Source organism: Zychaea mexicana, assembly GCF_025766255.1.
Source record: "Zychaea mexicana strain RSA 1403 chromosome Unknown BDB00scaffold_3, whole genome shotgun sequence".
NCBI lineage: Eukaryota > Fungi > Mucoromycota > Mucoromycetes > Mucorales > Lichtheimiaceae > Zychaea > Zychaea mexicana.
Genome location: NW_026516666.1, coordinates 295,073 through 320,075, shown reverse-complemented (window position 1 = coordinate 320,075; position 25,003 = coordinate 295,073). Strand labels below are relative to the sequence as shown.

Below are 25,003 nucleotides of genomic sequence, written 5' to 3'. Positions count from 1 at the left end.
GTTTCTCCGCGTGTCCAGTGTGCTTGTGTAAGATGGCAAGACCTGGGTGGGCACGTGATGCTGTCAACTCTTTATCTTTTTCCTTTTTTGGGGAATCGGCTGATCAACTATAGAACCACTGCAAAGTAATACTCTCTGCTCACTTTTCAGACTTGGGAATATGAAAGCAGTCACTACTCCCAACAGCGCAAGCTAACGAAGGTAACGGCTCACCGTGCTGGCCGACTCACAAAAGTGACAACGACAAGCAAAGTAACCCCTAGTCATGATTACAGAGAGACGTGGTGAGCAAGTCGAACAATAGATTGGCCGTCTCCTGAGAGTGCGTGTGTAACCCGAATGGTTTTTGGGTCATGTGCATTTCTGTGTAACTCCAGAAAAAACATAAAAAGGCCAAATAAATTATCCCTTTTTTTCCCCTCATTCCTTCTTTCGCTACTTTCAATATGAAATTCATTACAAAGGTCAGTGGAAACAAGTACATAAGCAAATTGATCACAAAGATCAAAATAGGCCGGGGCGGTCGTGTCAAGAAAGTGACAGTGACTGCGAAGAGTCGCCGCCGCCATCGCCGTAACGCAACCACCACCGCCACTAGCACCAACAGCAGCGCTACTAGCACCAACAGCAGCGCCAGCAGCAGCAGCAGCAGCAGTAGCAAGAGCAGCAACAGTAGCAGTGCCAGTAGCAATAGCAAGAGCAGCTGCAGCAAGAGCAGCAGCAACAGCGATGATGAAGAAGAACAAGAAGCAGCAGCAGCACCGGTGGACGTCTCTCAGGAGGAGAGAATGGAGAACGTTGGTGCCTGGCTTTTAGGCATCGTCGCGATGTAAGCTGTGCCTTTCCCGTCCCAAGTCTCCCTCTCCCCAATACTTTAAGTACATAGTCTTTTCTTCCCCATCTCCCCTTTCCTTTCATTATAGTAAAATATCATTTAAAAAAGCTCTCACTTTAAGCTGTGAAAAAAACCCCAAAATCATCGTCATTTTCATTTGTTTTCACTGCACAAGCGTGCGTCTTGTGTGCACGTATTAGCAAATCGTGTTGTTATTGTTGTTGTTTGAGAATCAAGGCATGCTCTTACTGAGCTTCCATGCAATGTCGCACTCTAGATGTCGTATTACAATGGAAGTCATGGTCGTTTGCAAACGTGTCTGTGTCAAAAACGCGTGCCCCTGACAAAGGGTTACAATATGCGATATCACCTACGCTGATCCAGTCAGGGCCATGTAGGATACATGCCACTGCATTTTTGGCCTTGAAAAAGATGATGGATAAAGAGCGTGTTGACTGGCAAGCAGCAAAAGTCTAAAATCTACTCGATTGACAGTGACGTTGACATCCATTGTAAGAAGTGCTCTGACGTTACACATAACGAGTATCGAACAATGGATGGCAATCTCTCAAGGGCCATGCTTCACACCGATAACACCTGCACATTGTAGACGCTCTAGGCTCCATGCACACACTCGTCCCATCTCGCTACTTGGCGATCACGATGAGTTTCGTTCTTTTCTGCTCACTTACCTCTTATCGGTGTACCATATGCATGAACGGTGCTTCGGAAAGTCTTTCCAAGGCATCAATTTAGATACCATGATAATCGCTACCAAGTTCACTCCAAGTAAGTTTGACTTCCAAAATCAAAATATGCCACAACGGCCTAATCAAAGAAAGAAGTAGCAATGACGGCCGAGGGGCACAACCGCAACAATCAGGATGTCGATGAACAGAAGGAGTAGAAAGGAGAGCAGCAGCAGCACCGCCAGGAGCGACAACCTGTCGATGTGACGTTTAAAAGAAATTATAGAACGCGTTGTCACCTGGCTGCTCTTGACGGCATGAGTTGTTCCTTCATCTACTACTCGATATATTTAGCGCAAGTAATTAGCAAGCATGACTTGAGCTTTTGTTTAAAATTCGACAATAGCAGTCAGGGTATACAGGATGATTGGCAGCAAATATGTAGACAGTAGCAGGGACGGCAGAGAAAAGGTTGTAACCTGATGCTTTTTGAAGCCTTGGAAAGCTTTCCAGAGCATTTAAAGATTTCCAGAAAGCAAACATGAATTTCCGTCGTAAGGCTACCCATGAACGTGCGTCAGACCTCCAACATCTGGTCTTTATCGTAGGCGGTCGAGTAGCTGTACTGTACCAGCCAATGTCCTTAACAAAGATGTCCTCGCTTTTCGCGCTCCATGAAACCCCTTCTTTGGTAAGGCTTATGAGTTTGCTTTACTGACAACCAATTGCTGTTGCTGCTGTTGTCGGCTGCGGAGACATTTTGGTATAATGAATGGTGTCGTAGCATTTTCCCGCCCGAGGAATCCCGGTATCCTTATACCACTCTACTACTGAGCGTTGAATTTTGCAGTTGGTGGCATTCCATACGTAGTAGTGGTATTAAACGCGTCTCCTCGTTCATTTTTTGATTTATCCTGAGCGTCGTAAGATGTAAATCCAATGTGGAAAGCACGCCAACAAGCCTTGTGCATCTTAGCCATGACATTCGGAATGATTTCTCGAGTAATGCATCTACTACTGGCCGCGACGAGGCCAAACCAACGAATATACGCGATAATCCCTTGTATCCATCGGACACTCCAACGGTCTTCACCACCAATGAATGCTTAAGTCAGCACGTCACAACAGTTGGGAAGCGACTTTAGCGTCTAATAATCATATCCTGTGCCTGAGTCCCCATAGTTCTCGTGGGCCCATTCGCATGCCTGATGACTTAAGTTACTGAAAAACACACTCAAAAACACACACACGGGTACGTAACAGCAGAAATACGGCGACGTATCTTTTGATTTTATACAGCGCAATGCTGCCTTTTTTTTAAAAAAAAATATGCTTTTATTAATCTACATACTGCTACTACTACATACCGCTGCCACTGCCACTGCCACTGCTGCTACTGCTGCCACTGCTGCCACTGCTGCTACTGCTGCCACTGCTGCTACTGCTGCTACTGCTGCTACTGCTGCCACTGCTGCTACTGCTGCTACTGCTACTGCTGCTGCCACTGCCACTGTCACTGCTGCTGCCACTGCTTCTGCTGCTACGGGTAGTCCTGGCTGAAACGACAAACTTTTGGACGCGGCCATCCCGGTTCATCGTTATGCTCGTCGACACTGTGCACGGGTACTTTTTTGCATTCGAAATCTTGGTCACAATTCTCATGATCTTAAAGAAAAGAAAGAGAGAGAGAGAGAGAGAGGGAGGAGCAAAGTAGCAGAAATTATTTCCATGCAGTGCTTTTATATCTTATCTGTTCGCTTGGGCAGCTGATCCAAAAAAGGAAAAAAAGAAAATTGACAGCGTCACTTGCCAGCCCAGGTGATGCCATGTTACACCGACAAGCACACTCTGGACACGCCGAACTATGGGTCTGTCATCTCCCGAGGCATTCGGAATGCAACCTCACTGACATTCCCCTTTGCAATGTGCTCACTTCAGGCTACACGTACACACTAGTCTTGTCTTTCTACATGGCTCTCACAAAGTGTCTCCACTTGTTAAAGTATGATGACGCGCTTTTCTTCTACTCAACACTGAGGTTACACAAGGCCTAGACTATCGATAATGGCGCATGACGGGGGCATTGTCTTTTGGGAAGCAATATTGGCGATCCGTGATTCCAAGTGGCAATCGGAACAATGCTTACAGAAGCCTCACTACACGTTGTGCTCTTACGCGCGTTTGAAAGTACAGGCGCGTGTGACATCCACGAGATTAGCAGACTCTCGCTGTCTATGTCCATGCGTTTTTGTACTCTGGCGGTGCATCTGCATTGTCTCTAGGATGATCGTCCAAAAAGAACTCTTCATTCTTGTCGCTGTTGCGGCTGCTGCTGTTGACGTTACGGCCATCGTTCTGGTGGAGTTGTTGGTACATTGCTTATCTACAGGTCACCTTCGTTACGCGTCTGCTAGTGCTTGTCGTTACCTTTGTTGGTGACGTTCGTTCCCTAAAAGAGAAGTGGGAGTGAGAAAAGAAGTGCTTTATGTGGACGAGGAGAAGAGACGGAAGAGAGTGGTTTTGATCGGGAAGCAATATAAATCAAGTCTCTCTTTTCTTGTTTAAATAGCACAGAGCAGCTCGCATTAAAACATCGATGCTCGACCGGGCTACACGCAGTCCGTAAGGTCTCATAATGCATGTGCACACACCAGGAACATCAAGATGGCCATCATAGAGGAAAGCGGATGTGCGTTTAGCGTCATTGATAGTGGCGTCTATGTATTAGTTTTCTCTCTGTCTCTCAACGACATATACCTACATTTTAATATTGTACAGCCAATCTAAATTTGAAATCCGCATTAAAATACTATATTAGCTACCAAGGCCAGGCCCGCATATATTACTGCCACACATAGGGTTGCATTGCTAGCCATGAGCTGTTGGATCTATGATAATGTTTCCCACGAGAGTCACATTCATGCTAAGCGTCATATGTAATTCCAGGTTGATCCTTTTACTGAGCCCCTTGGTGGGGTGATTTTCTATACTGTAAAACACCAAGTACCTTATTCTACAACTACGTGGACGTCATCACTCCTTGCCTGCATTCGTTCACGTCGATCATGATGTTTTTCGACCCTCGCTCGGGAAACTGATGACTCTAATAAATGCACATATAGGTCAAACTCTTTATTTAAGATCCTCGACATTTGCAATACTTGTGGTGAACCACATTAATACACTGCTTAAAATATCAACAATAAGATATTCGGTTAAACATTATAGCACACACGTATGAACACTACGGCATTCCGGCTGAACACTATTGAATAAAATCTCTTACTCGGATGATTCACCTTACGTGAACAGGACAATGAACCTATCAACAGGTACCTCGGCCTTTACATCAGCTAACGCCGGTTTCAAAGATGTGCCCGATTGACATAACGACTTCAGGAGAAGTTCTGATACGTCCTTGATCCATCCTCTATCACATAGTTTATCCATCAGTCGGATGAATTGATATCGCCGTCTTAATAGCTAGAATATAAAAGAGCTTTATCTTTTGTTGGAATAAAACATCATCTCAAAGATACTTAATCTTGTCCCTTGTTTGTTATCTTTATTAAAGCTCTATCATCACAATACTCATATGCTCTCTCTTCTTTTTAGATGCAACGCTAAATCGCGGTACAACTACTATATTCTATTCAAAGATGTTCTTGATCCTAGGATGGAACGCCACTTCTCCAGTTTCCATGTCATGCCGTTGCATTGAGAGTATGCCGATCTTCGCGCACAGATAGACACTCACATAGAGGGAGAAAGGAAGGTATGAGAGAATTACAAAGAGCATCTCCACTAGACATTCATCTGTAAAGTTCGGGTGAATCTTGGCGCTGTGCTCCTCCGCCAAGCTCTTTTATCATTCGTGTGGAATATACGATAGACGGTGCTACCTATATCAAATCAGACTTCAAAGGTGTTTCTAAATCATGTGCATGTATATACAATGTGTACTATCAAATGAAGCATTTACGTCTTGCTGTGCCATTAATCAAAAGCAAGGTTCTCATAGGTATAGCGTATATTATCACAGTTTAGGACCATGCCTCAAGTATCAACGCCGTTACTATTACAGTTGCATATGAGCAACAGTGACACATGCATTTGCAGATATTGGCACTCGTCGAGCAGTTTTTTTACTATGATACGTTCTTCAATAATTGATGATGATGATGGATGGCGCCTTTTAAAGCTCTTTTACATTGAAACAGAATAAAGTTGGATGCACTGTGGTCGGCAAATTTTTAAAAAGAATCTCCACCGGCACGCCAGAGATCGCACTTCTGGTTGTATAATCACTGAATGGATCGCTCTGTTCACGGAACCACACCGGTAAATGCACAATTCATAATTTTCTTTCATAGAGAGGCTGGTCTCGTTTTCTGCAGCAAGCTGCTCCTCGAAAAGCATTTATCATAATAGTCAATTGATCAGCCCATGCTCAGGATAGTTACAAACACTTCTTCAAGAGAGTAGAAACGAAATTAATAAACTTATTGTACACAAAGACAGAAGAAGACACATTTATTTATTGTTGCTTGCAAATGACCGGCTTGTATATGAATCCTTCGTTCCTCAAAGGAGAGGTTGCTCTCCCTTGGTCTCCTCAAGCCTCAGTTCCAAAGGAACCTACACCTCCCAATAACAAATCACTACAAATAGAAGAAGATGGGTGAGAGTAGTTTGTCAAGGGGGGAATTACGTGTATACTTACTTTGTGAGTGCACTGCGGTAAAGAACTTTACGGCTTGTAGGGCGCTCACCTACACCTCCCAATAACAAATCACTACAAATAGAAGAAGATGGGTGAGAGTAGTTTGTCAAGGGGGGAATTACGTGTATACTTACTTTGTGAGTGCACTGCGGTAAAGAACTTACGGCTTGTAGTGCGCTCACGGATAGGGCTCGCTGCAATAGCGACTCGTGCACTGCGTCACAAAGATCCTAATGAAAGTCGCAAATGTACGCCGAAAACAATAACGAATACTGATTCTGCACGTACACCCACTCGGACCCAAGTAGTAGAAGACAGCCCTCAAATAGAAGAAGATGGGTGAGAGTAGTTTGTCAAGGGGGGAATTACGTGTATACTTACTTTGTGAGTGCACTGCGGTAAAGAACTTACGGCTTGTAGTGCGCTCACGGATAGGGCTCGCTGCAACAGCGACTCGTGCACTGCGTCACAAAGATCCTAATGAAAATCGCAAATGTACGCCGAAAACAATAACGAATACTGATTCTGCACGTACACCCACTCGGATCAAGTAACAGAAGGCAACCCTTCAATAAAGAAGCTGAAAAGTGGTTTTTATTGGTATCGTTCAATGAAGTGGAAAAGGTGGAAAAGATCTTTCGACAGTGAGGAAGAAGGAAATGCGCAGTCGAGTCCAGTTCTTTTGTAGGCGTCACAGTTTGACCTGTTTGACCATCCGATGTTGCACAAGGATCGCGAGCAATGGATGGCAATCTCTCAAGGGCCATGCTTCACACCGATAACACCTGCACATTGTAGACGCTCTAGGCTCCATGTACACACTCGTCTCATCTCGCTACTTGGCAATCACGATGAGTTTCGCTCTTTTTCTGTTCACTTAAGCTTGCCTCTTATCGGTGTACCATATGCAAAGGGGCAAGAGTCGAGTGGGAACTCTTCAGAAGTGTGTGTAACACCAAAAATTATTCCAGGGCACCAATTCAGATACCATGGAAATCGCTACAAGTTCACTCCAAGTAAGTCAAAATATGCCACAGCGGCCGATTCAAAGAAAGAAGTGGCAGTGACGGTCAAGGGACACAGCCGCAACAACCAGGATGTCGATGAACAGAAGGAGTAGAAAGAAGAGCAGCAGCACCGCCAGGGAGCGACAACCTGTCGATGTGACGTTAAAAGAAATTATAGAGCGCGTCGTCATGAGTTGTTCCTTACATCCACTACTCGAAATATGTAATTAGCAAGCATGACTTTGGCTTTTGTTTGAAATGTGAAGATAGCAGTCAGGGTATACAGGATGATTGGCAGCAAATATGTAGACAGTAGCAGGGACGGCAGAGAAAAGGTTGTAACCTGATGCTTTTTGAAGCCTTGGAAAGCTTTCCAGAGCATTTAAAGATTTCAGAAAGCGAACATGAATTTCTGGCGTATGGCTACCAATGAACGTGCGTCAGACCTCCAACATCTGGTCTTTATCGTAGGCGGTCGAGTAGCTGTACTGTACCAGCCAATGTCCTTAACAAAGATGTCCTCGCTTTTCGCGCTCCATGAAACCCCTTCTTTGGTAAGGCTTATGAGTTTGCTTTACTGACAACCAATTGCTGTTGCTGCTGTTGTCGGCTGCGGAGACATTTTGGTATAATGAATGGTGTCGTAGCATTTTCCCGCCCGAGGAATCCCGGTATCCTTATACCACTCTACTACTGAGCGTTGAATTTTGCAGTTGGTGGCATTCCATACGTAGTAGTGGTATTAAACGCGTCTCCTCGTTCATTTTTTGATTTATCCTGAGCGTCGTAAGATGTAAATCCAATGTGGAAAGCACGGCAACAAGCCTTGTGCATCTTAGCCATGACATTCGGAATGATTTCTCGAGTAATGCATCTACTACTGGCCGCGACGAGGCCAAACCAACGAATATACGCGATAATCCCTTGTATCCATCGGACACTCCAACGGTCTTCACCACCAATGAATGCTTTAGTCAGCACGTCACAACAGTTGGGAAGCGACTTTAGCGTCTAATAATCATATCCTGTGCCTGAGTCCCCATAGTTCTCGTGGGCCCATTCGCATGCCTGATGACTTAAGTTACTGAAAAACACACTCAAAAACACACACACGGGTACGTAACAGCAGAAATACGGCGACGTATCTTTTGATTTTATACAGCGCAATGCTGCCTTTTTTTTAAAAAAAAATATGCTTTTATTAATCTACATACTGCTACTACTACATACCGCTGCCACTGCCACTGCCACTGCTGCTACTGCTGCCACTGCTGCCACTGCTGCTACTGCTGCCACTGCTGCTACTGCTGCTACTGCTGCTACTGCTGCCACTGCTGCTACTGCTGCTACTGCTACTGCTGCTGCCACTGCCACTGTCACTGCTGCTGCCACTGCTTCTGCTGCTACGGGTAGTCCTGGCTGAAACGACAAACTTTTGGACGCGGCCATCCCGGTTCATCGTTATGCTCGTCGACACTGTGCACGGGTACTTTTTTGCATTCGAAATCTTGGTCACAATTCTCATGATCTTAAAGAAAAGAAAGAGAGAGAGAGAGAGAGAGGGAGGAGCAAAGTAGCAGAAATTATTTCCATGCAGTGCTTTTATATCTTATCTGTTCGCTTGGGCAGCTGATCCAAAAAAGGAAAAAAAAGAAAATTGACAGCGTCACTTGCCAGCCCAGGTGATGCCATGTTACACCGACAAGCACACTCTGGACACGCCGAACTATGGGTCTGTCATCTCCCGAGGCATTCGGAATGCAACCTCACTGACATTCCCCTTTGCAATGTGCTCACTTCAGGCTACACGTACACACTAGTCTTGTCTTTCTACATGGCTCTCACAAAGTGTCTCCACTTGTTAAAGTATGATGACGCGCTTTTCTTCTACTCAACACTGAGGTTACACAAGGCCTAGACTATCGATAATGGCGCATGACGGGGGCATTGTCTTTTGGGAAGCAATATTGGCGATCCGTGATTCCAAGTGGCAATCGGAACAATGCTTACAGAAGCCTCACTACACGTTGTGCTCTTACGCGCGTTTGAAAGTACAGGCGCGTGTGACATCCACGAGATTAGCAGACTCTCGCTGTCTATGTCCATGCGTTTTTGTACTCTGGCGGTGCATCTGCATTGTCTCTAGGATGATCGTCCAAAAAGAACTCTTCATTCTTGTCGCTGTTGCGGCTGCTGCTGTTGACGTTACGGCCATCGTTCTGGTGGAGTTGTTGGTACATTGCTTATCTACAGGTCACCTTCGTTACGCGTCTGCTAGTGCTTGTCGTTACCTTTGTTGGTGACGTTCGTTCCCTAAAAGAGAAGTGGGAGTGAGAAAAGAAGTGCTTTATGTGGACGAGGAGAAGAGACGGAAGAGAGTGGTTTTGATCGGGAAGCAATATAAATCAAGTCTCTCTTTTCTTGTTTAAATAGCACAGAGCAGCTCGCATTAAAACATCGATGCTCGACCGGGCTACACGCAGTCCGTAAGGTCTCATAATGCATGTGCACACACCAGGAACATCAAGATGGCCATCATACAGTATAATACCGCTATTGGTATCAGCCGTCTATTTGGAGAAAATGGCGCGCGAGTAGTATTTCGGACCGTATCCCAGCAGGAAAAACAACAATGTTGATTGAAGGGCATTGGAAGGTTTTGAAACGTAATCATTTGCACCCATTCAACCGAGCACGACTAGACTTGCTCGTATACGTGATTGTTGCGCGACATTTCCCTAATCTTCGTCACAAGTTCAACCGTGATACTGTTCGTTCTCGCTCTGCGACCCGTTGGCATCAGATGTTTACCCGTGTATGGGAAAAGCTGTATGACTGAACAGAAAACTTACCAACCGAGGCTATTTACCAGCCATCGGTCAATAATTGTATCCGTGGCTGCAAAAGCTATCTATCAAGTTGGTGCATCATTTGCAAGCATATTGTCTTCCGTTCTGGTTTTGGGCAAATTGCCCTCAGCTCAAATTGAGTTTGTACAGCATCTTACCGTCGCCATTTGTATTACACTTTTTCCTAATTTACAAGAACAATGGCTAACCAAGCCAGTAGCGGTCTATATACTTGAAAAGTACGATACATCATTCCCTTGATTGATGATGGGTAACAGATTGATTCTTTTGTCCATTTCGTAGAAAGACGGTCGTCAACTGCTAGCGAGGGGATCTTACCAAACGGACAAGCCTCAGTGGGACATGGCCATATCTTGACCTCGTGTATCAGTGCCTCCAACGCTGTCGGATGGGTATTATAAAGCTCAGATCATCCAATTTGGTAAGCTATTGCCTGCCTATAGCAAGAGACGTTGTTTCTGTTTCTTGAAAAGGTATTCATATGCAGGCTTAGAACCAAAGAAAAAAAAGACAAGCTTATAGACCACTGCCTTGTCATCGGTTTTGATAACGAATATTATATTTCAGTTTCGTCAATCGGTCTTCTACACTCCCATGACTTTTTACTGTCCACGTGGTCATCGGCACCTGTGCTTGTCTCGAGACCTGTTAGCATTCTCTGATCCCATATGTCAAAACCAGAAACATAAACAATACATTCAAAGCACACAATGTATGGCAACAGCTCACTGCAAACTATACATACAGCACATATATATATAACTTGGTAAAAATAGCCACTACTTCACTTAAGAAATCGACAGGTAATTGGTCAACTTCTGGTGCTGTCCAGAATGTGTATAACTGTTGCCAACCTAAGGCCATATAAACAGGAGGTGTTTTTGTTATATCGTTCACCGTCCCTTACTAAAGTCGGCGCCTGTTTCCATGACATTCCGGACAGCATGCTGCTCCTGTTGCACACGCTCGTATATACCTCCTCCACATCAGCAAGAAGAGCGAATCCAGCAGTTCCTTCATAGCTACTGCGAGGAGGTATCGACGCCGTATCGTCCGTGACCTTGTGAAACTTTAAATGTAAGGGCCACGACATGGATTCGCACAGCATACGAGCCATAACCACGTCGGAAGTTGTAGCAAAAACTTGGGATGTCTACCTTTATGGATGCTGACCCTGACAGTACAATTTAGATGGAAAATCAGCTATTAATCACTTACTGTTGAACTTGCAAGGGCGCACTATAGAGGATCGCTCGTCCGTGCCGTACTGGGAAACACATTTGTTGTCGTCCAAGACTCACCTTCTTTGACTATGCTGCTCGTCTCCGTTGAGATCACTGTATTATCAGATGTTGTTCATTTTAGATAATTCAAAAGACTGAATATTATTTGACAAACACACTTTGATAGAGCAGTTAAAAAGGCGGCTAAATAGAGAGACATTTAACTATGTATTCAAACGACTCATTTAGCCATAAGCGTCGTAGTAGCAGTGGTATTTTACCTAAATCAAGACCTCCAACAACACTAGATCATGCAACATCGAGTAACTTTGACTTATCAGCGGCAACAAAATGTTTTGTTTTAATTTAGTTGGCTGTCATTATAATATGCACATATGATCATCCCTGCCTTCAACGTCATCTCATCGTGCTTTTTTACTAGTATACGATGAACCCTGTCCTTGTTCTGTTATAGTGTTTTCGTTGTCTTAGGAACGCGAGTTTTCATTTGCATTACTCGGTCAGTCCCGCGAATGAGTTGATCTCCTTCACTCTAGAGCAACAGAATAGCGGGTTAAGGGGTGGGAATTAGTGGTGAATATTCAGAAAACGGGAAAGAAAGAGGTTTAAAGTTGGAACACATCCAATGACGTAAAAAAAACCATCTCTAAAAAGAAGCTTTTTTTTTTCTTGCCCAGCAACAATAAATGTTAATTCGCCTCCCCAGTTGTCTATTATTTCATTTATCAGTGTAACTGGTGGGTTGGCAGGCGGGGAATACGTGGTTTCATCTTTTTCAGCATCCGCCACACGGGGTAAAAAGAAAAAAAAGCACCCATTAAAAGGCCAAGCAGCAAGTGTCGATGACATGATCTGTAATGGTGATATGTATGCATGCACGCCTCATTCTTATAGTATTTCATGCTTTCCGGTCATGTATTGATACAGTAGCGTGCATACTACATACTTTTATTTTGCCAGAGGGGAGGGGGAGATGTCAAGAGACCATTGGTAACATGTCGTATAATAACATTATACAAGAGAGCGAAAGGGAGCGATTATCACTACTACTAGCCATTACCTCGAAATTATCTAACGATGTCGTTGGGCTTTTTTTCCTGGGTCAGTGGAATCCCATTTCTCCCCGTCATCCCCCTCCCCCCCGTGTGAACACACATACATCAGCTCAATTGGGAGCCACCAGAACTCTGTTTTTTTTTTTGTGCCAGCAAAAGCATCCAAAAAGTCCCAATTTTAATGGACGGGATGAAGAGAGAGATTTTCCTTCTCAGACTCAGAAACACCAGGAAAAAAAAAAAAGAAGAATAACGTTGAAGCTTATTTCTTCTTTTCTTTTCCCAAATTTTATACCTACTTATCAAAAGACAAAGACGACAAAACTACTCGGAAAACTTCATCACTTTCCACCACCCTTCTCGCTTTTCAATCTCTCTCTCTTTTTCTTTCTTTTTCGGTTCAACTCGATAAAAAGAATACTAGAAGAACAAGCGATCGCTGCGATTATACCCGGTTTTTTTTAAGGAAAAGCAACGAAAGACGAACGAAACGAAACGACGAAACGGTACAATAAGGGGGCGAATGTTTCTGTCGATTCACCATAACTATCAGCACTACTACTAGTACTACTACTACTACTGTCACCAGCAACAATGATTCAACTTACAGCATATGGTGAAAGAGTTGTGGACCGTATCAACATGGTTGGTATGTGGATTGCCATGGTGATCGCTATACGAAACTTTAAAGTCTGCTACCGACAATATCGACGTACTCGAGGGAAAATGTAAGCAAACGCACCCTCTCTTCCCCCATTTGACAACTTTGTGTACTGAATAATGCTGGTGTTATTTCCTCCCCTTGTATCAGCCATGTTGCCAATATGGCTCAGGTCGCAGTCTTTTTGGTCCACAAGGTCTTGTATGGCATCATTCCTCTCTTTGAGATTCAAACCTGCGCGTATTTTCCCCTCCTCGTCTCGTAAGTCTTTTTTTTTCTCTTCTGTATATAATAAAAGACAACATGTGTTGTTGCGGGAAGGGAACTCATCGTTATGTATATGGTTTTCTTGGTTCTAATAACAGACTATGGCACTTGAGTAAATATCATACGAAATACCCAAAAAAAAAAAGAAGCAGAAGCAGACGACTTTTTGACATTAACGAAACATTCTAGATTACATGTTATTCTACGTTGTCATGTTCATGCGACTCATTATTCTGGAACCTGATTTCCATTCACGATGGATCAAGGTAGTCGGTGTTTTGCTGATTTTGCTCCGGTTTTCAGTATGGCCGTTTGAACTTGCCTATGTTCCGCTTCAAGCTCGATTAATGAAGCAGCCGGTGATACAAGGCGGAACATGTTGGGCCGAATGGTACGTTTGCATATGAAACAAAATAACCCTTACATGATGACATACGCTTCTCTCTCTCCTTTTTACATCTCCAGCCCCCTTCTTCTCCCATGTGGGAAATGGCGGGATCGATTATTAATATATATAAAAAAACCTTCTATAGGGGCAATGGTGTCAGCATCCTCAGCTTTATTAGCGACATTTTAGCTAATCTATTTTTGAGTGGCATGTTTGTTCGAAGGTAAGAGTCCCTGCTATTGAGGGTTGTACAAAGATTCGCACGCTCTGTCTGCTCCCGTTCTACCCGCGTTTTACTCACTATCACCCTTTAAAATTCACTTTTTGTATCAGGTTGAATCTACATATCCGAACGTCGAAAAAAGTCATGAGCCGACAAAACCGCGTCATTGAACACATTGCTCGTAAATCACTTTGGTGTCTTATTCTGACATTTATTGTCAACTTGGCCATGAATTTACTCAAAGTTACTGTGTTTCTGGGTAACAGATCTGATGTAAGTTTTATTTCTGGGGTCCATAGCATATTTCAAAAACAAACTAACTTGCAATTTATACAGGCATTTACTGTTTACTTTTCATTGTTTGAGTCTACGTTACTCGTTGAAGCCTTACGCGTCGATTATACACGATTGTCCAACCAAGCGTTCTGCGAACACTGTGGCATGGCAGTTCGACTGCCCAGCGACGATCACAAACATCGATCGCCACCGCATGATCATAATCACAATAATGACTATTTAAACGTTTCGCTCAAAATACCAGATTCTTTTGCGGCACCGCCGGACGGTGACAGCACCCATATCCACAACAATAACAATGGGATCAATCACAACAACGAAAGACGTAGTTCATCGACACATCAACTTGCTCAACATACCACAGCCACAACAATGACAAACGACCATTGTCCATTATCAGCCGTGATTAGCGTCGACCCTGAACTTTTACCAACATCGCCAGCGTTTGATATTTCGTCGCCGTCGTTACAAAATTCCCTAATATCATCTCCACCGCCTTCTATGGCGGAAGAGTTTGGTAGTAATCGACGACCCATGAAACGTACAATCACAGATCGTGAATCTGCGTCCATGGTCGATCCGACGGCTACGTTTGGCTCTGCACGACTTACACAACGTCCTGAATGGAGCAATAATGAATTTCGCATGTTCTGATTATGAAGAAGAGAAGAGCTAACACGTTTTTTGTACATATTACACATTATATTTATATTGTTTTCCGTCTATTACTACTATTTTATCTTTACACCCAACCAACCAACCAACCAACCAACCACACAACCTAGTATACTTTTTCATGTTATCACCGTCCCACTGTCCCGCGTCTGTTGCTGGTTTCAACTTGCGGGAAATGGGATCACTTATCTAGACTCTCTTTATCTCTGTTGTTTTCCACACAAACACTATATACCTTGATTTTCTTTTTATGATCCTGATAAGCAACAATAGAGTTCCCTCTTTCATATGTTGTTGTTGTTGTTTTTTACTACACACATACGTAAAATTTCAATGGATCAAACACGTGGGTGTGCCTAGCGACGGCTCATTGGAGAAGGCTAGATCAATTGGTATTCTTCAATACTGGACCAAGGATAATAATAATCAACAAATGGATCTTTTCTCTACTCCAGGACTCTGTTCTCGATGACAGATGAGGACACTTTTATTCTTATATTCTTCCCAAAAAAAAGACAACCTTAAAGCTTCATTACATAGGTTTCTACGTCTTCTTTATCTTTCCTTAATTCCCACCATTTGTTTGAATGAGGCTAGTCTGGGTTTACGGTAAGCGTAACACAACAGATGAATTACACAAAATGTATTGACATGCATTTACGGAAACCCGCTTCCCGTTTTCTTAGTTTCCTCCTTCTTTTGGCATATCAATGTGATCATTGCTGGTGCTGCTGCTACTTTTACAACAAGCGCTGACAATGAGAATAAAGTAGCCTCGTTCAAGGTCATACATCCATTGACAAGTAGCACTCAATCTATGGCGATCCAGCTTCACAATACTTCCGTTTACATTCTCACACAATCCAGTCTTGATCCACTACTACACATTGGCACTGCACCTTCCTCAATGCCATACCGCTACGTCGTGCTCGACCAGCCACAGCAACAACAACAACAACAAGACAACAATCTTCCTTTGCTCATCATTGACCAAGAAGAATTCGAGCGTGATCCATCTTCATTTGACTCAACACACGACTTTTATAACCGTCAACAACAAAGAAGATCATCATTGCAACAGCAGCAACAATCACATCAATTACCCTCGTCCTTCTTTAGCACATCCACGTTTTATCGAGACGATGACGACGAGGGACAAGTATGCCATCCGTCCAACGAAATTCCAACACTGCATGTGCAAGCGAACGCCGAAGATCTGCAAGAACTGTACGACAATTACCTCGATGACTTTGCTATCAATGCGACAGTGTCCCACATCACCGGTCGCGATTTCCATCGTTTTGAACACGTCCGCATCCATTTGAGTGGACAAACATCACGGCTGTTTGAAAAATTCTCCTATAGTATGCATATTGCCAAGGAAGAAGGCGGACTCGGTGGGTATCGTAAATTCAAGCTACGTGCTAGCGTGACCGATCCTTCGTTTATTCGGGAAAAGATGTATTATGATGTCCTTGGGGCTGCTGGATTGCCCGCATCACGTGCATCCTATGTTAGGTAAAAAAAAAGCAAAACTTTATTTGTTTGTTGCTTGGTTTACTTACAATATAGCCCATCGGTTTTGTTTATGATCTTTAGATTGTTTGTCAACAATGAGCCACTGGGACTTTACGTCATGGTGGACAATTACAAGAACCCGTTTCTCAAAAACACTTTTGGGGGTAGCAAAGCGACACTGGGCAACAAGAAGAACAAGTACAAGCATGGCGTGCTCTACCAAGGCGACATTGCAGAGAATTTTACGAATCCTGAAACACCAAGCGCGAATCTGGCTTACCGCGGGCCACTTGCATCCGATTATGATGTTGCTATGAGTACTACTATTAATGACATGGACGCCACAGCAAACAACTCAATAGCCATCAGCAGCAGCAGCAGTAGTAGTAGTAGGACAGCCCTTTATAGGATCCGACAAGAGTCATCAGATCCAGAAGAGCCACCGGGACTGACGCGATTGATTGAGTTCTTGGAGTTTATTGCCACCCATAGCACAGACGAGCAAGAGTGGGAAGAACGGTTTGACGTTGACATGTTCCTGAAAAAGTATGTCTTTTTCAAGCCCCTTCTCAAACTTTGTAAACTCACCAGCAAAAACGGCTTATTTTGAATCAAACAGTATGGCATTCGAAGTGGTAATGGGTCATGTGGACGGGTACCTCGGTGCCGCACACAACTACTTTCTATACTACCATCCGACGACCCAGAAGCTCGTGTGGATGACAGCTGACCTTGACCAGACGATGGGCAACAGCATGTTTGAAGAACAAAAGAAGAACCAAGCACTGGATCGCTATGGGTTACTCCACCACGACCGACCGTTGTTTCAACACATCATGCAGATCCCTACGTACAAGAAACAATTCAACAGGATCCTCAAGGAAATCCACAAGGGATTATTTACAGACGACTGTCTCCGTGACCATGTCAACTACCTGACGGACCTGATCAAGGACGATGTAGCATGGGACGCAAAGATCCGCACGGTCCGGTCGTCGGCGTTTGATCATGATGCGAATGCCCAAAAGCATCGTCGCCAGATCCAGGAAAAGATCCTGCAGCTGCCGCTGGGTTCCGATTTGTTGGCCCGCATTAACATGATCGATTTCCACTCGGCTTTGCATGGCCCCATCGCGGATCATCCTTCTCTGATGCCCCTTCATGATTACATCACGCAGGCCAAACAGGCATTGACACACTACATCGCTAGCTGACTGAGGTAGTCCCCCGTGGGTCTATCTCATCTAGTGTTGTTTATAAAAGCTTTGGATCGTATTTTATAATATATAATGGTGTGGGGTTCTTTTTTTTTTTTTGAAAGGGTAAATGACAAGTGTGTGTGTGTTTTTTCCTGTGCTATACTACTAGCATTGGCTATAATAGCAGCAGTTCAGTGCTCAAATGATAGTAACTGCTGCAGCAGTCAACTTTTGGGAATGGGTAGAAGCGGGTTTCGTCGTATAAAAGGGTAACAAAAGAGAGGAGAGATGGGGGTAAAGGTTTAGCGGTATCACTTTTTGGGGGCTTGAATAAGGGTGAGGAAGAAGAATACATTTTTTTATATAATACATGCTGTTCAGCACTACTGCTGCGCTTACTCACTGCCGTTGAGAATTTTAATTATTATGACCTGGGCACACTGTTGTGTAGCAGAGACGAGAAAGGTACGGGTGCTGAAAGCATTCTTTGGAAATGATGACCTGCTCCTGTAGGCGTCTTTGGCTGTTGCTGCTCGTTTGTCGTAACATCATCCGGCATGAAAAAGAACTGGGTATCGTCATCGCCATTATTGGCAAACGGTGAGAATTCATCGTCTTCATCCGAGGGCGATGCTCGCTGGAGCAGTGCAGCACCTGTGTTGCGATGATGACTGCTGTCGCCCGGGATATTAATGGCCTGGATCGACGACGACGTCTGTTGTAATAGCTCTTCTTCAGCAGTGGGTGTCGTTGACGACGTTGTTGTTGTGGTGGTAGCAGCAGCAGCAGCAGCAGCAGAAAACGAAGACGATGTTCTGTTTGGCACAAATGGAACATGCCAAGACGACGATTGCATGGTTGGTGGCGGTGCTGGAGGCATATCAAACGGGGATAATCCAAGTGGCGACCTGTTATTGTGATACGACAAGGACGTCGACGGATGATGATTCAGCATCCGATCCCTCATGGATCGGCTCAACTCTGCCGGTGTCAGCAGGTCGTTCAACGACGCTGGCAACAAGACATCCTCATCCTCCTCTTCCTCTTCCTCCTGTTGCTCCTGGCGATGCTGCTGCTGCTGCTGACGATGATGCTGCTGCTGTTGTTGTTGTTGTTGTTGTTGCTCTTCCCTATATTGCTGGGAGAATGTGCGTCTGTGATGCTGTGGATTCAACAGACTGCTGTGTGAGGGTGCATAGTGCGGAGGTGACAGTAGATACTTTTTCTCGAAATTGTTGGCCAGAGGCGATGGATCTGCATTGGGCGCCGAAGCAGAGGCAGTGCCGAACATCATGCCCGAGCTCTGTTGCCTGATGGCTGCCGTCAGCTCGCTATTGCCATAACTGTAATTACTATTATTGTTGTTGTTGCCATAGCTGCTGCTGCTGCTGCTGTTGTTGCTGCTTCTAGACTCGTCACGTGTGAGATTGAGATGTGGTCTTGGGTCAGGCGGGGATGCAACCAACAAGTAATTGCTTGCACTGGTCGTCGTCGTACTCGTACTTGCATGCATTTTGCGTCTTGTTGCCGCTGCTGCTGCCGATGTACCATGCTGGAACAGCTTGGTTCGGCCAGTGTTTTCTACAGGCGACAAGGTGTGGAGCAGGGCGCATTTGGAACCAAATTTGCAGTTGCCCTTGATAAAGTACTTGCATACAGCCGACTCGGACGTCAAGTCTTGGCTGTGGGAGAAGACACAATTGGCGCCGGCAGTGCAGGTACCTTGTTTGAAGAACTTGCACGGTACGTGCGAAAGGTTGGATTCTGGTAATAGAACACACAGCCGGGTTATTAGAACGATGCGTATAGACACACTATGCACAAAAGAAGGGAAGACTCTCTTACGTTTATTGCTGCTTGTATTTGTATTGCTATTATTGCGACCCAGGGCTGCGCGTGGGTGCTTGCTGCTGCTGCGCGACCGTTTCACCTGAAAGGCAGACGGGGAGCTCTTGGACAAGTGGTTCAGACTAAGCTGATCAAAGTCGTCAGCAAGTAATTCCGAGCCAAGCAAATGGTCGTTCATTCCTTATGTTGGGAGAGAGCAGGTATGGTTGAGGAGTGGGGTGGGGTTTTATTTTATTTTTTTAGTTGTTGCGATTCGTTGGTGGTTTGTCGCTAGCAAACAAGGAAAGAAAAAGGGCAAAAAAAAAAAAGAGGAGGAGGAGGAGGAGGGAAAGGTAGCTGTTGCTTTTTCGGGTTCTCCAAAAGAAGGGTTGTGCTGTCTCGAGTTGGAAAAAATGGTAAAAAAAAAAACGATGATTTACAGATGATACATGCAAGTGTTTTTGTAGCAGCAACAACAACAAATATTAGACAAGAGGAGGATGAGTCCGTGAGAGAGAGAGAGAGAGAGATGGCTCTGTCTGCTTCTGATGGAGATGATGACGATGACGATGCTGCTGCTGCTGCTGCGGGTCAGACGAGGCCTTTTTCGATGCAAACAGTCAGGTCATGCGCCCGTGCAGGCACTCTGTGTGACACCCGATCTGTGATTACTATACAATGTGTGTATTTTGCTGCTTGAGATAAAACAAAGAGATTCTAGAAAGAGTTTGTTGCTAGGAAATGATGAAGTGCGGGGGGGAAGTAGCAGATCGAGAAACAAAAAAGAAAAATGAGTATGTGTGAATAAAGAGAGAGAAGATGACTATGAGAGAGAGAGGGAGAAAGGGAGAGTATTTAACGAAAGAATAAACAGTAATAAAAGAAAAGAAAAAAAAACTAATCAAATTTTATGGAATGCGACTGCATGTCGATGCGCCCACCACGATACGATCCGCGCTTCTTCTTGTTCTTCTCGGCTCTGAACTTATCGCCCCGCGTCTTGATCAGGTCCACGTGCGCCTTCCATCCATACGACATCTCGTCCGAGCCGCCCTTGCTCACGTACGTGTTGTCTTTTAATCGCTCGTCCACAAACTCCACTTCCTCGGGTCGCACGCGTTGGAATGGCGTGCCTGGCTGTCGCTTGGCCTTCTTGGCCTCTGTGCCGTTCACCTCTGCTTCTTCAAGCTTATGCTTGCTGCCAGCGCTCACCGCTGCTGCTGCTGCTGCTTCTTCTTGTTCAACTGGCTCAACCTTGGCATTCTCCTTTTCATCTTCGCTCTCACTCTCACTCTCACTGCTGCTGCTGCTGCTGCTCGAAGATGAAGAAGAAGAAGAAGAAGAGTCAGCCTTTTCTTCTGCTGCTTCTTCCTTCTTGTTGTTGCTTTCATCGTCACTGTCCTCATCAGAGTCACTTGATTCGCTGTCTGCATCGGATCCACTGCTGGAAGAGGACGACGAATCCTCTTCTGCGTCATCTTCTTGCTTGACTGGTTTCTTTTCATCATCGTCGTCAGAATCCGAATCCGAGCTGCTGCTGCTCGAGGAAGATGAAGAAGAGTTGTCGTCACTGGCTTCAGACTCGGCCTTCTTTTCTTCTTCTTTTTCTTCGTCTTCAGATTCGCTCGAAGAAGAAGAATCACTGCTGCTGCTGCTAGACGATGACGACGAGGATGATTCGGCCTTCTTTTCTTCAACGGGTTCGCTAGATGTTTCTTTTTTCTTGTCACCATCTTCCTTTTCGGATTCAGAGTCGGAAGAGTCGCTAGAGTCGCTGGACGAGCTGCTGCTGGAGTCCTTCTTGGCTTCTTCCATCTTTGTATCCTCATCTTCCGATTCACTGCTGCTGCTGCTGCTGCTGCTGCTGCTGGAGGATGACGATGAGGACGACTTGGCTGCTTCCTTCATCTCAACGTCCTTATCATCATCTTTTTCGTCGCCATCGTCGGATGAGCTGCTGTCACTGTCACTGTCGCTGGAGCTGGAGCTATCCGAGCTGGAGCTAGATGACTCCTTGGCTGGTGTGGCGGCGACGACGACAGGCTTTTCCTCCTCCTTCTTTTCCTCTTCTTCCTCGTCGGATGAAGATGATGATGATGAATCAGAGTCGCTTTCACTGCTAGAGCTGCTCGAGCTGGAGGAGGAGTCACTGCTAGATGATTTGACCTTGGCTTCCTTTGCTGTCTCTTCGGACTTTTGTTCCTCTTCTTCTTCGTCAGACGAAGATGACGACGACGAGTCACTGTCGCTATCCGAGGAGCTGCTGCTGCTTGACGAATCGGCCTTTGCTTCTTCTTTTGCTGACACCTCAACCTTCTTTTCCTCCTTTTCTTCTTCTTCTTCTTCGTCCGAGGAAGAGGATGATGACGACTCGCTGTCGCTGCTGCTGCTGCTGCTGTCACTATCCGAAGAGCTTGACTTGGCTTCCTCTTCCTTCACCGATTCGGTAGACTTTGCCTCCACCTTCTCTTCTTCTTCCTCATCCGAAGAAGACGACGAGTCACTATCACTGCTGCTAGACGAATCGGAGCTGGAGCTACTGTCGGACGACGACGAGGAATCGGCCTCCTTCATTTCAGTATCCTCGTCACTATAATACAGAACCATGATATATATTAATTTCCTTTTTCTCCCCACGTGGCGCGAAACCAAGTCATTCCTCTCGGTATTTACCTTCCACCGTGCTTCTTGTACAGTTCTTGAAGCGAAGGGGCATTGTTTGAGGATTGTTCGGCCTGTATAAAATAAAAAGCTCTGAATCAGTTTATCGGAATCAATACAGACAGCACGGGACATACTATATCATAGTCCCCCAAGAGATAAACTTACCGAAGGGCACTTTTCTTTTAACTTTTCAGCAGCCTCTTTATAACCCTTGGACACAAGGTAAGCAAAAACAACGGATTCCAACTCTCCAGCCATGTTAGCGTGTCAATGTGTCAAAATGAATGAACGTAAAAGGGTTGGGAATGAAGGGGAGAAAAAAAAAGTTCAGAATTTTCGACAGCGCATGTCGAGGTAAAAAAAAAAGCCACAGCATCCCTAATTGGTGCGATTCGTGTAACCAACCATCATCGTCTCCATGATACGGCGACCTCCTTCGCTACAATCAGGCACCTCCAGACAACCAAGACAATTGACATATCCGAGTAGATTATGGGCATATTTTAATTACAAAAAGAAAAAACTTATTCATAGAGGTAGCTACTAGTATACGTTATAATACCAATTGCATCTCTGCTGCTACTACTACTACTACTACTACTACTACTAGTAAATCATCCTATTATGCATGCTTAATTTTTCTTCTCTAACGGCTTTTCAACGACAAAAAAGTACATTGGCGTAAATATTCCCATTTCACCGCCTGCAACCAGCGCATCAGCAGCATCATTCAATAGCTGTGACGTTTCCAAAACACCTGGAGGAACCAGCTTGCACTTGCTCAAAGCCGTCAGTAAGCTATGCGTGTAAAACCGACCCACTGGCGATCGCAATATGCCACGTAACCCTTCAGGCCTCTTGAGCGCATAATACCAAGGCACAGTAGCCGCATCCACGGGCGCAAAATCCGCTTGCTCAATCACTCTGAATCCAACCGACTTCAACGCCTCCAGACATTCACGCGTGGAATACAGTTTGGAGATCGAATTGCCTTGTTCAATAGCATGGATCACTTGGCGCTGTTGCTGGTGCTGTTTACGAGTATTCTTCATCGTATCGTCGCTAGTGTCATTGTTGTATTTGGGCGTCGTGCACCATTCATAACATGCAAAACGTCCACCCGGTTGCAGTACACGGTAAATTTCGCTATACACCATTTCAAGTCGTGGCGCATGCACAGTAGCCTCGACGGAAAACACGGCGTCAAATGAACAATCGGCGAAAGGCATCTTTGTGAAATCACCCTTGACAAACCCGGTATAGTCGCTCAACCCATATTTTGCGGCATAGGCAGCACATCGCTGGATCTGGTATACATTGTTGTTGATTCCGGTAACATGCGCGTAGCCTGAAAATTTTACAATCTCTCGTAGTGGACCACCTAATCAACATTTATCATATTTTAGCACGTTTTTTTGTTCGTTTTTTTAGTTGAATGTATTGTGTAGCTGTGCCTTTCTTTCCATGTTAGATTACTGTCGCTAAAGCCCCCGTATGATATTTACCTACACCGCAGCCGACATCCTAGAGACGATTGTTATAATTTGCATCAGAAAAAACTGCTTTTTTTAATGGACAAAGTGAGCTCCAACATACCAATACACGTTGTCCTTGTTTAAGACCAAGTTTCAAGGCCAAGAATGCTTCATGTCGTTTAATATTCTCTGCAAAAGTGTCTCCTATTGTATTCCGATCAAAAAATGGTAAACGGTATTGTAGAACTGTTGTTGAGTACTACATCATTACGAGGAGATGATGACGCTATAGCAGATCGATCTTATACCTTTGTAGAGTCTGGCAAAGTGAAATGATTGTCCCCAACCTGCATAAAAACAAATTTTATATGTAAGCTACTAATCAATATACGAGTGTTCCCCAGGTACATCCACTGATACTTTTATGGTCGCTTCTCTTGGTAACTCTTTTATCGCAGTATTGCGTTGCTACGCGCAACTCATGACTTACCGTACTCGTAGAAATCAGTGACCAGATCATAAAATGCGTTCGTCATCGATTGAGCTTGTTCCCGACGATGACTGACTGAGTCCTCACCATTGTCTTCGTGTTGCTGTTGTTTGATGTCGTCGTCATATTTGTTGTTGTTGTTGCTGTTATCGTTCCAATTGCTGTTATATGCTGTCGCTGCTTCTTTGTTTAACGTCTGATCTTTTTGCATTAATTTTTTAAAGAAGCCGCCTTCGTCCAAGACCAAGTCCCCATGTAGTCTTCGCATATGTTGGATCTGCTCTTTATGTTCGTTAGTTGGAATTAAAGACATGATATGGTATGATAAAAAAATATTGGCACAAAAGACGAAGAAGTCAAGTTGGTGATTGTTTGTGGTTGTCATATATATAAAGGCTGTACTCATCTTGGCAATATTGGCAAGAGTTACACCCACAAACCTTGGCGGCCGTAATGATCGTCGGAGGAGGGGACCGCAGCTTGGCGCATTATCTTCTTGATACGAATGCTCGTTCCCGGGACAAAACCACATACTAATGTATTACTGATACGCCAGACAAAGACGGCATCAATACTAAAAATGTGCATCACCTTTTTTGTTCATTTTAACCCTGATTTTTACTGAACTATTTAACCTTTATAGCCCGTCATCTTGTCATCGCACAGCCGTAATCTTTCTCGGTCAGCGGAGATGGTTGTTCAGGAGAGAGAGAGAGAGGAAGCCAAGATCATTAACGACAATGTTAAGCGCTTGGCTATCATTGCACAACCATGTCACACTGCACACACGGTACAACTTGAAAAATGATTACATAATTTCAGGGAAAGCATATACAGAAACCTACTTTGCAAAGGTTTAACACATAAAAATGAATGCGACTACCAACGATATAAAC

At 44.6% G+C, this 25,003-nt stretch overlaps 6 protein-coding genes across 6 annotated transcripts; 3 read left to right on the top strand and 3 right to left on the bottom strand.

Annotated features, from left to right (window-relative positions):
* The first annotated feature begins 13,093 nt into the window (after nt 1–13,093).
* BDB00DRAFT_325561 (uncharacterized protein) lies at nt 13,094–15,049 on the top strand. Its single transcript, XM_053116950.1, has 6 exons — nt 13,094–13,345; nt 13,450–13,463; nt 13,541–13,742; nt 13,885–13,962; nt 14,073–14,235; nt 14,299–15,049. Exons 1-6 carry the CDS (start codon nt 13,248–13,250, stop codon nt 14,911–14,913), a joined length of 1,170 nt encoding a protein of 389 aa, XP_052985177.1. The 5' UTR covers nt 13,094–13,247; the 3' UTR covers nt 14,914–15,049.
* BDB00DRAFT_325554 (uncharacterized protein) lies at nt 15,050–15,446 on the top strand. The gene has a single exon (XM_053116949.1). It carries the CDS (start codon nt 15,185–15,187, stop codon nt 15,404–15,406), a length of 222 nt encoding a protein of 73 aa, XP_052985176.1. The 5' UTR covers nt 15,050–15,184; the 3' UTR covers nt 15,407–15,446.
* Nucleotides 15,447–16,038: 592 nt separating this feature from the next.
* BDB00DRAFT_325489 (spore coat protein coth) lies at nt 16,039–17,871 on the top strand. The gene is made up of 3 exons (XM_053116948.1): nt 16,039–16,452; nt 16,534–16,998; nt 17,072–17,871. The coding sequence occupies exons 1-3, from the start codon at nt 16,301–16,303 to the stop codon at nt 17,664–17,666; spliced, it is 1,212 nt and encodes a 403-aa protein (XP_052985175.1). The 5' UTR covers nt 16,039–16,300; the 3' UTR covers nt 17,667–17,871.
* A 1,371-nt stretch (nt 17,872–19,242) lies between these two features.
* BDB00DRAFT_730300 (uncharacterized protein) lies at nt 19,243–19,410 on the bottom strand (the record flags this gene model as incomplete). The annotated part of the gene is made up of 1 exon (XM_053118303.1): nt 19,243–19,410. A coding segment is annotated over one exon (168 nt), but the record flags the coding sequence as incomplete, so codon positions are not given.
* A 965-nt stretch (nt 19,411–20,375) lies between these two features.
* BDB00DRAFT_754184 (SRP40, C-terminal domain-containing protein) lies at nt 20,376–20,648 on the bottom strand (the record flags this gene model as incomplete). The annotated part of the gene is made up of 1 exon (XM_053118743.1): nt 20,376–20,648. A coding segment is annotated over one exon (273 nt), but the record flags the coding sequence as incomplete, so codon positions are not given.
* Nucleotides 20,649–22,627: 1,979 nt separating this feature from the next.
* BDB00DRAFT_797248 (S-adenosyl-L-methionine-dependent methyltransferase) lies at nt 22,628–24,836 on the bottom strand. Its single transcript, XM_053121532.1, has 6 exons — nt 24,743–24,836; nt 24,108–24,651; nt 23,926–23,964; nt 23,739–23,821; nt 23,648–23,666; nt 22,628–23,523 (listed from the first exon to the last, which is right to left on the bottom strand). Exons 2-6 carry the CDS (start codon nt 24,637–24,639, stop codon nt 22,775–22,777), a joined length of 1,422 nt encoding a protein of 473 aa, XP_052985172.1. The 5' UTR covers nt 24,640–24,651; nt 24,743–24,836; the 3' UTR covers nt 22,628–22,774.
* Nucleotides 24,837–25,003: the final 167 nt, after the last annotated feature.

Coding starts and splice junctions, on each gene's coding strand:
- BDB00DRAFT_325554 (XM_053116949.1), top strand. CDS start 15,185: ATGATCCTGATAAGCAACAATAGAGTTCCCTCTTTCATATGTTGTTGT.
- BDB00DRAFT_325561 (XM_053116950.1), top strand. CDS start 13,248: ATGGCTCAGGTCGCAGTCTTTTTGGTCCACAAGGTCTTGTATGGCATC. Junction 13,743..13,884: donor GGAACATGTTGGGCCGAATG/GTACGTTTGCAT, acceptor AACCTTCTATAG/GGGCAATGGTGTCAGCATCC. Junction 14,236..14,298: donor TTCTGGGTAACAGATCTGAT/GTAAGTTTTATT, acceptor CAATTTATACAG/GCATTTACTGTTTACTTTTC.
- BDB00DRAFT_797248 (XM_053121532.1), bottom strand. CDS start 24,639: ATGTGGTTTTGTCCCGGGAACGAGCATTCGTATCAAGAAGATAATGCG. Junction 23,965..24,107: donor CACTGATTTCTACGAGTACG/GTAAGTCATGAG, acceptor GTTTTTATGCAG/GTTGGGGACAATCATTTCAC. Junction 23,822..23,925: donor CTTTGCCAGACTCTACAAAG/GTATAAGATCGA, acceptor GGAATACAATAG/GAGACACTTTTGCAGAGAAT.
- BDB00DRAFT_325489 (XM_053116948.1), top strand. CDS start 16,301: ATGCATATTGCCAAGGAAGAAGGCGGACTCGGTGGGTATCGTAAATTC. Junction 16,453..16,533: donor TCACGTGCATCCTATGTTAG/GTAAAAAAAAAG, acceptor TATGATCTTTAG/ATTGTTTGTCAACAATGAGC. Junction 16,999..17,071: donor GTTGACATGTTCCTGAAAAA/GTATGTCTTTTT, acceptor TGAATCAAACAG/TATGGCATTCGAAGTGGTAA.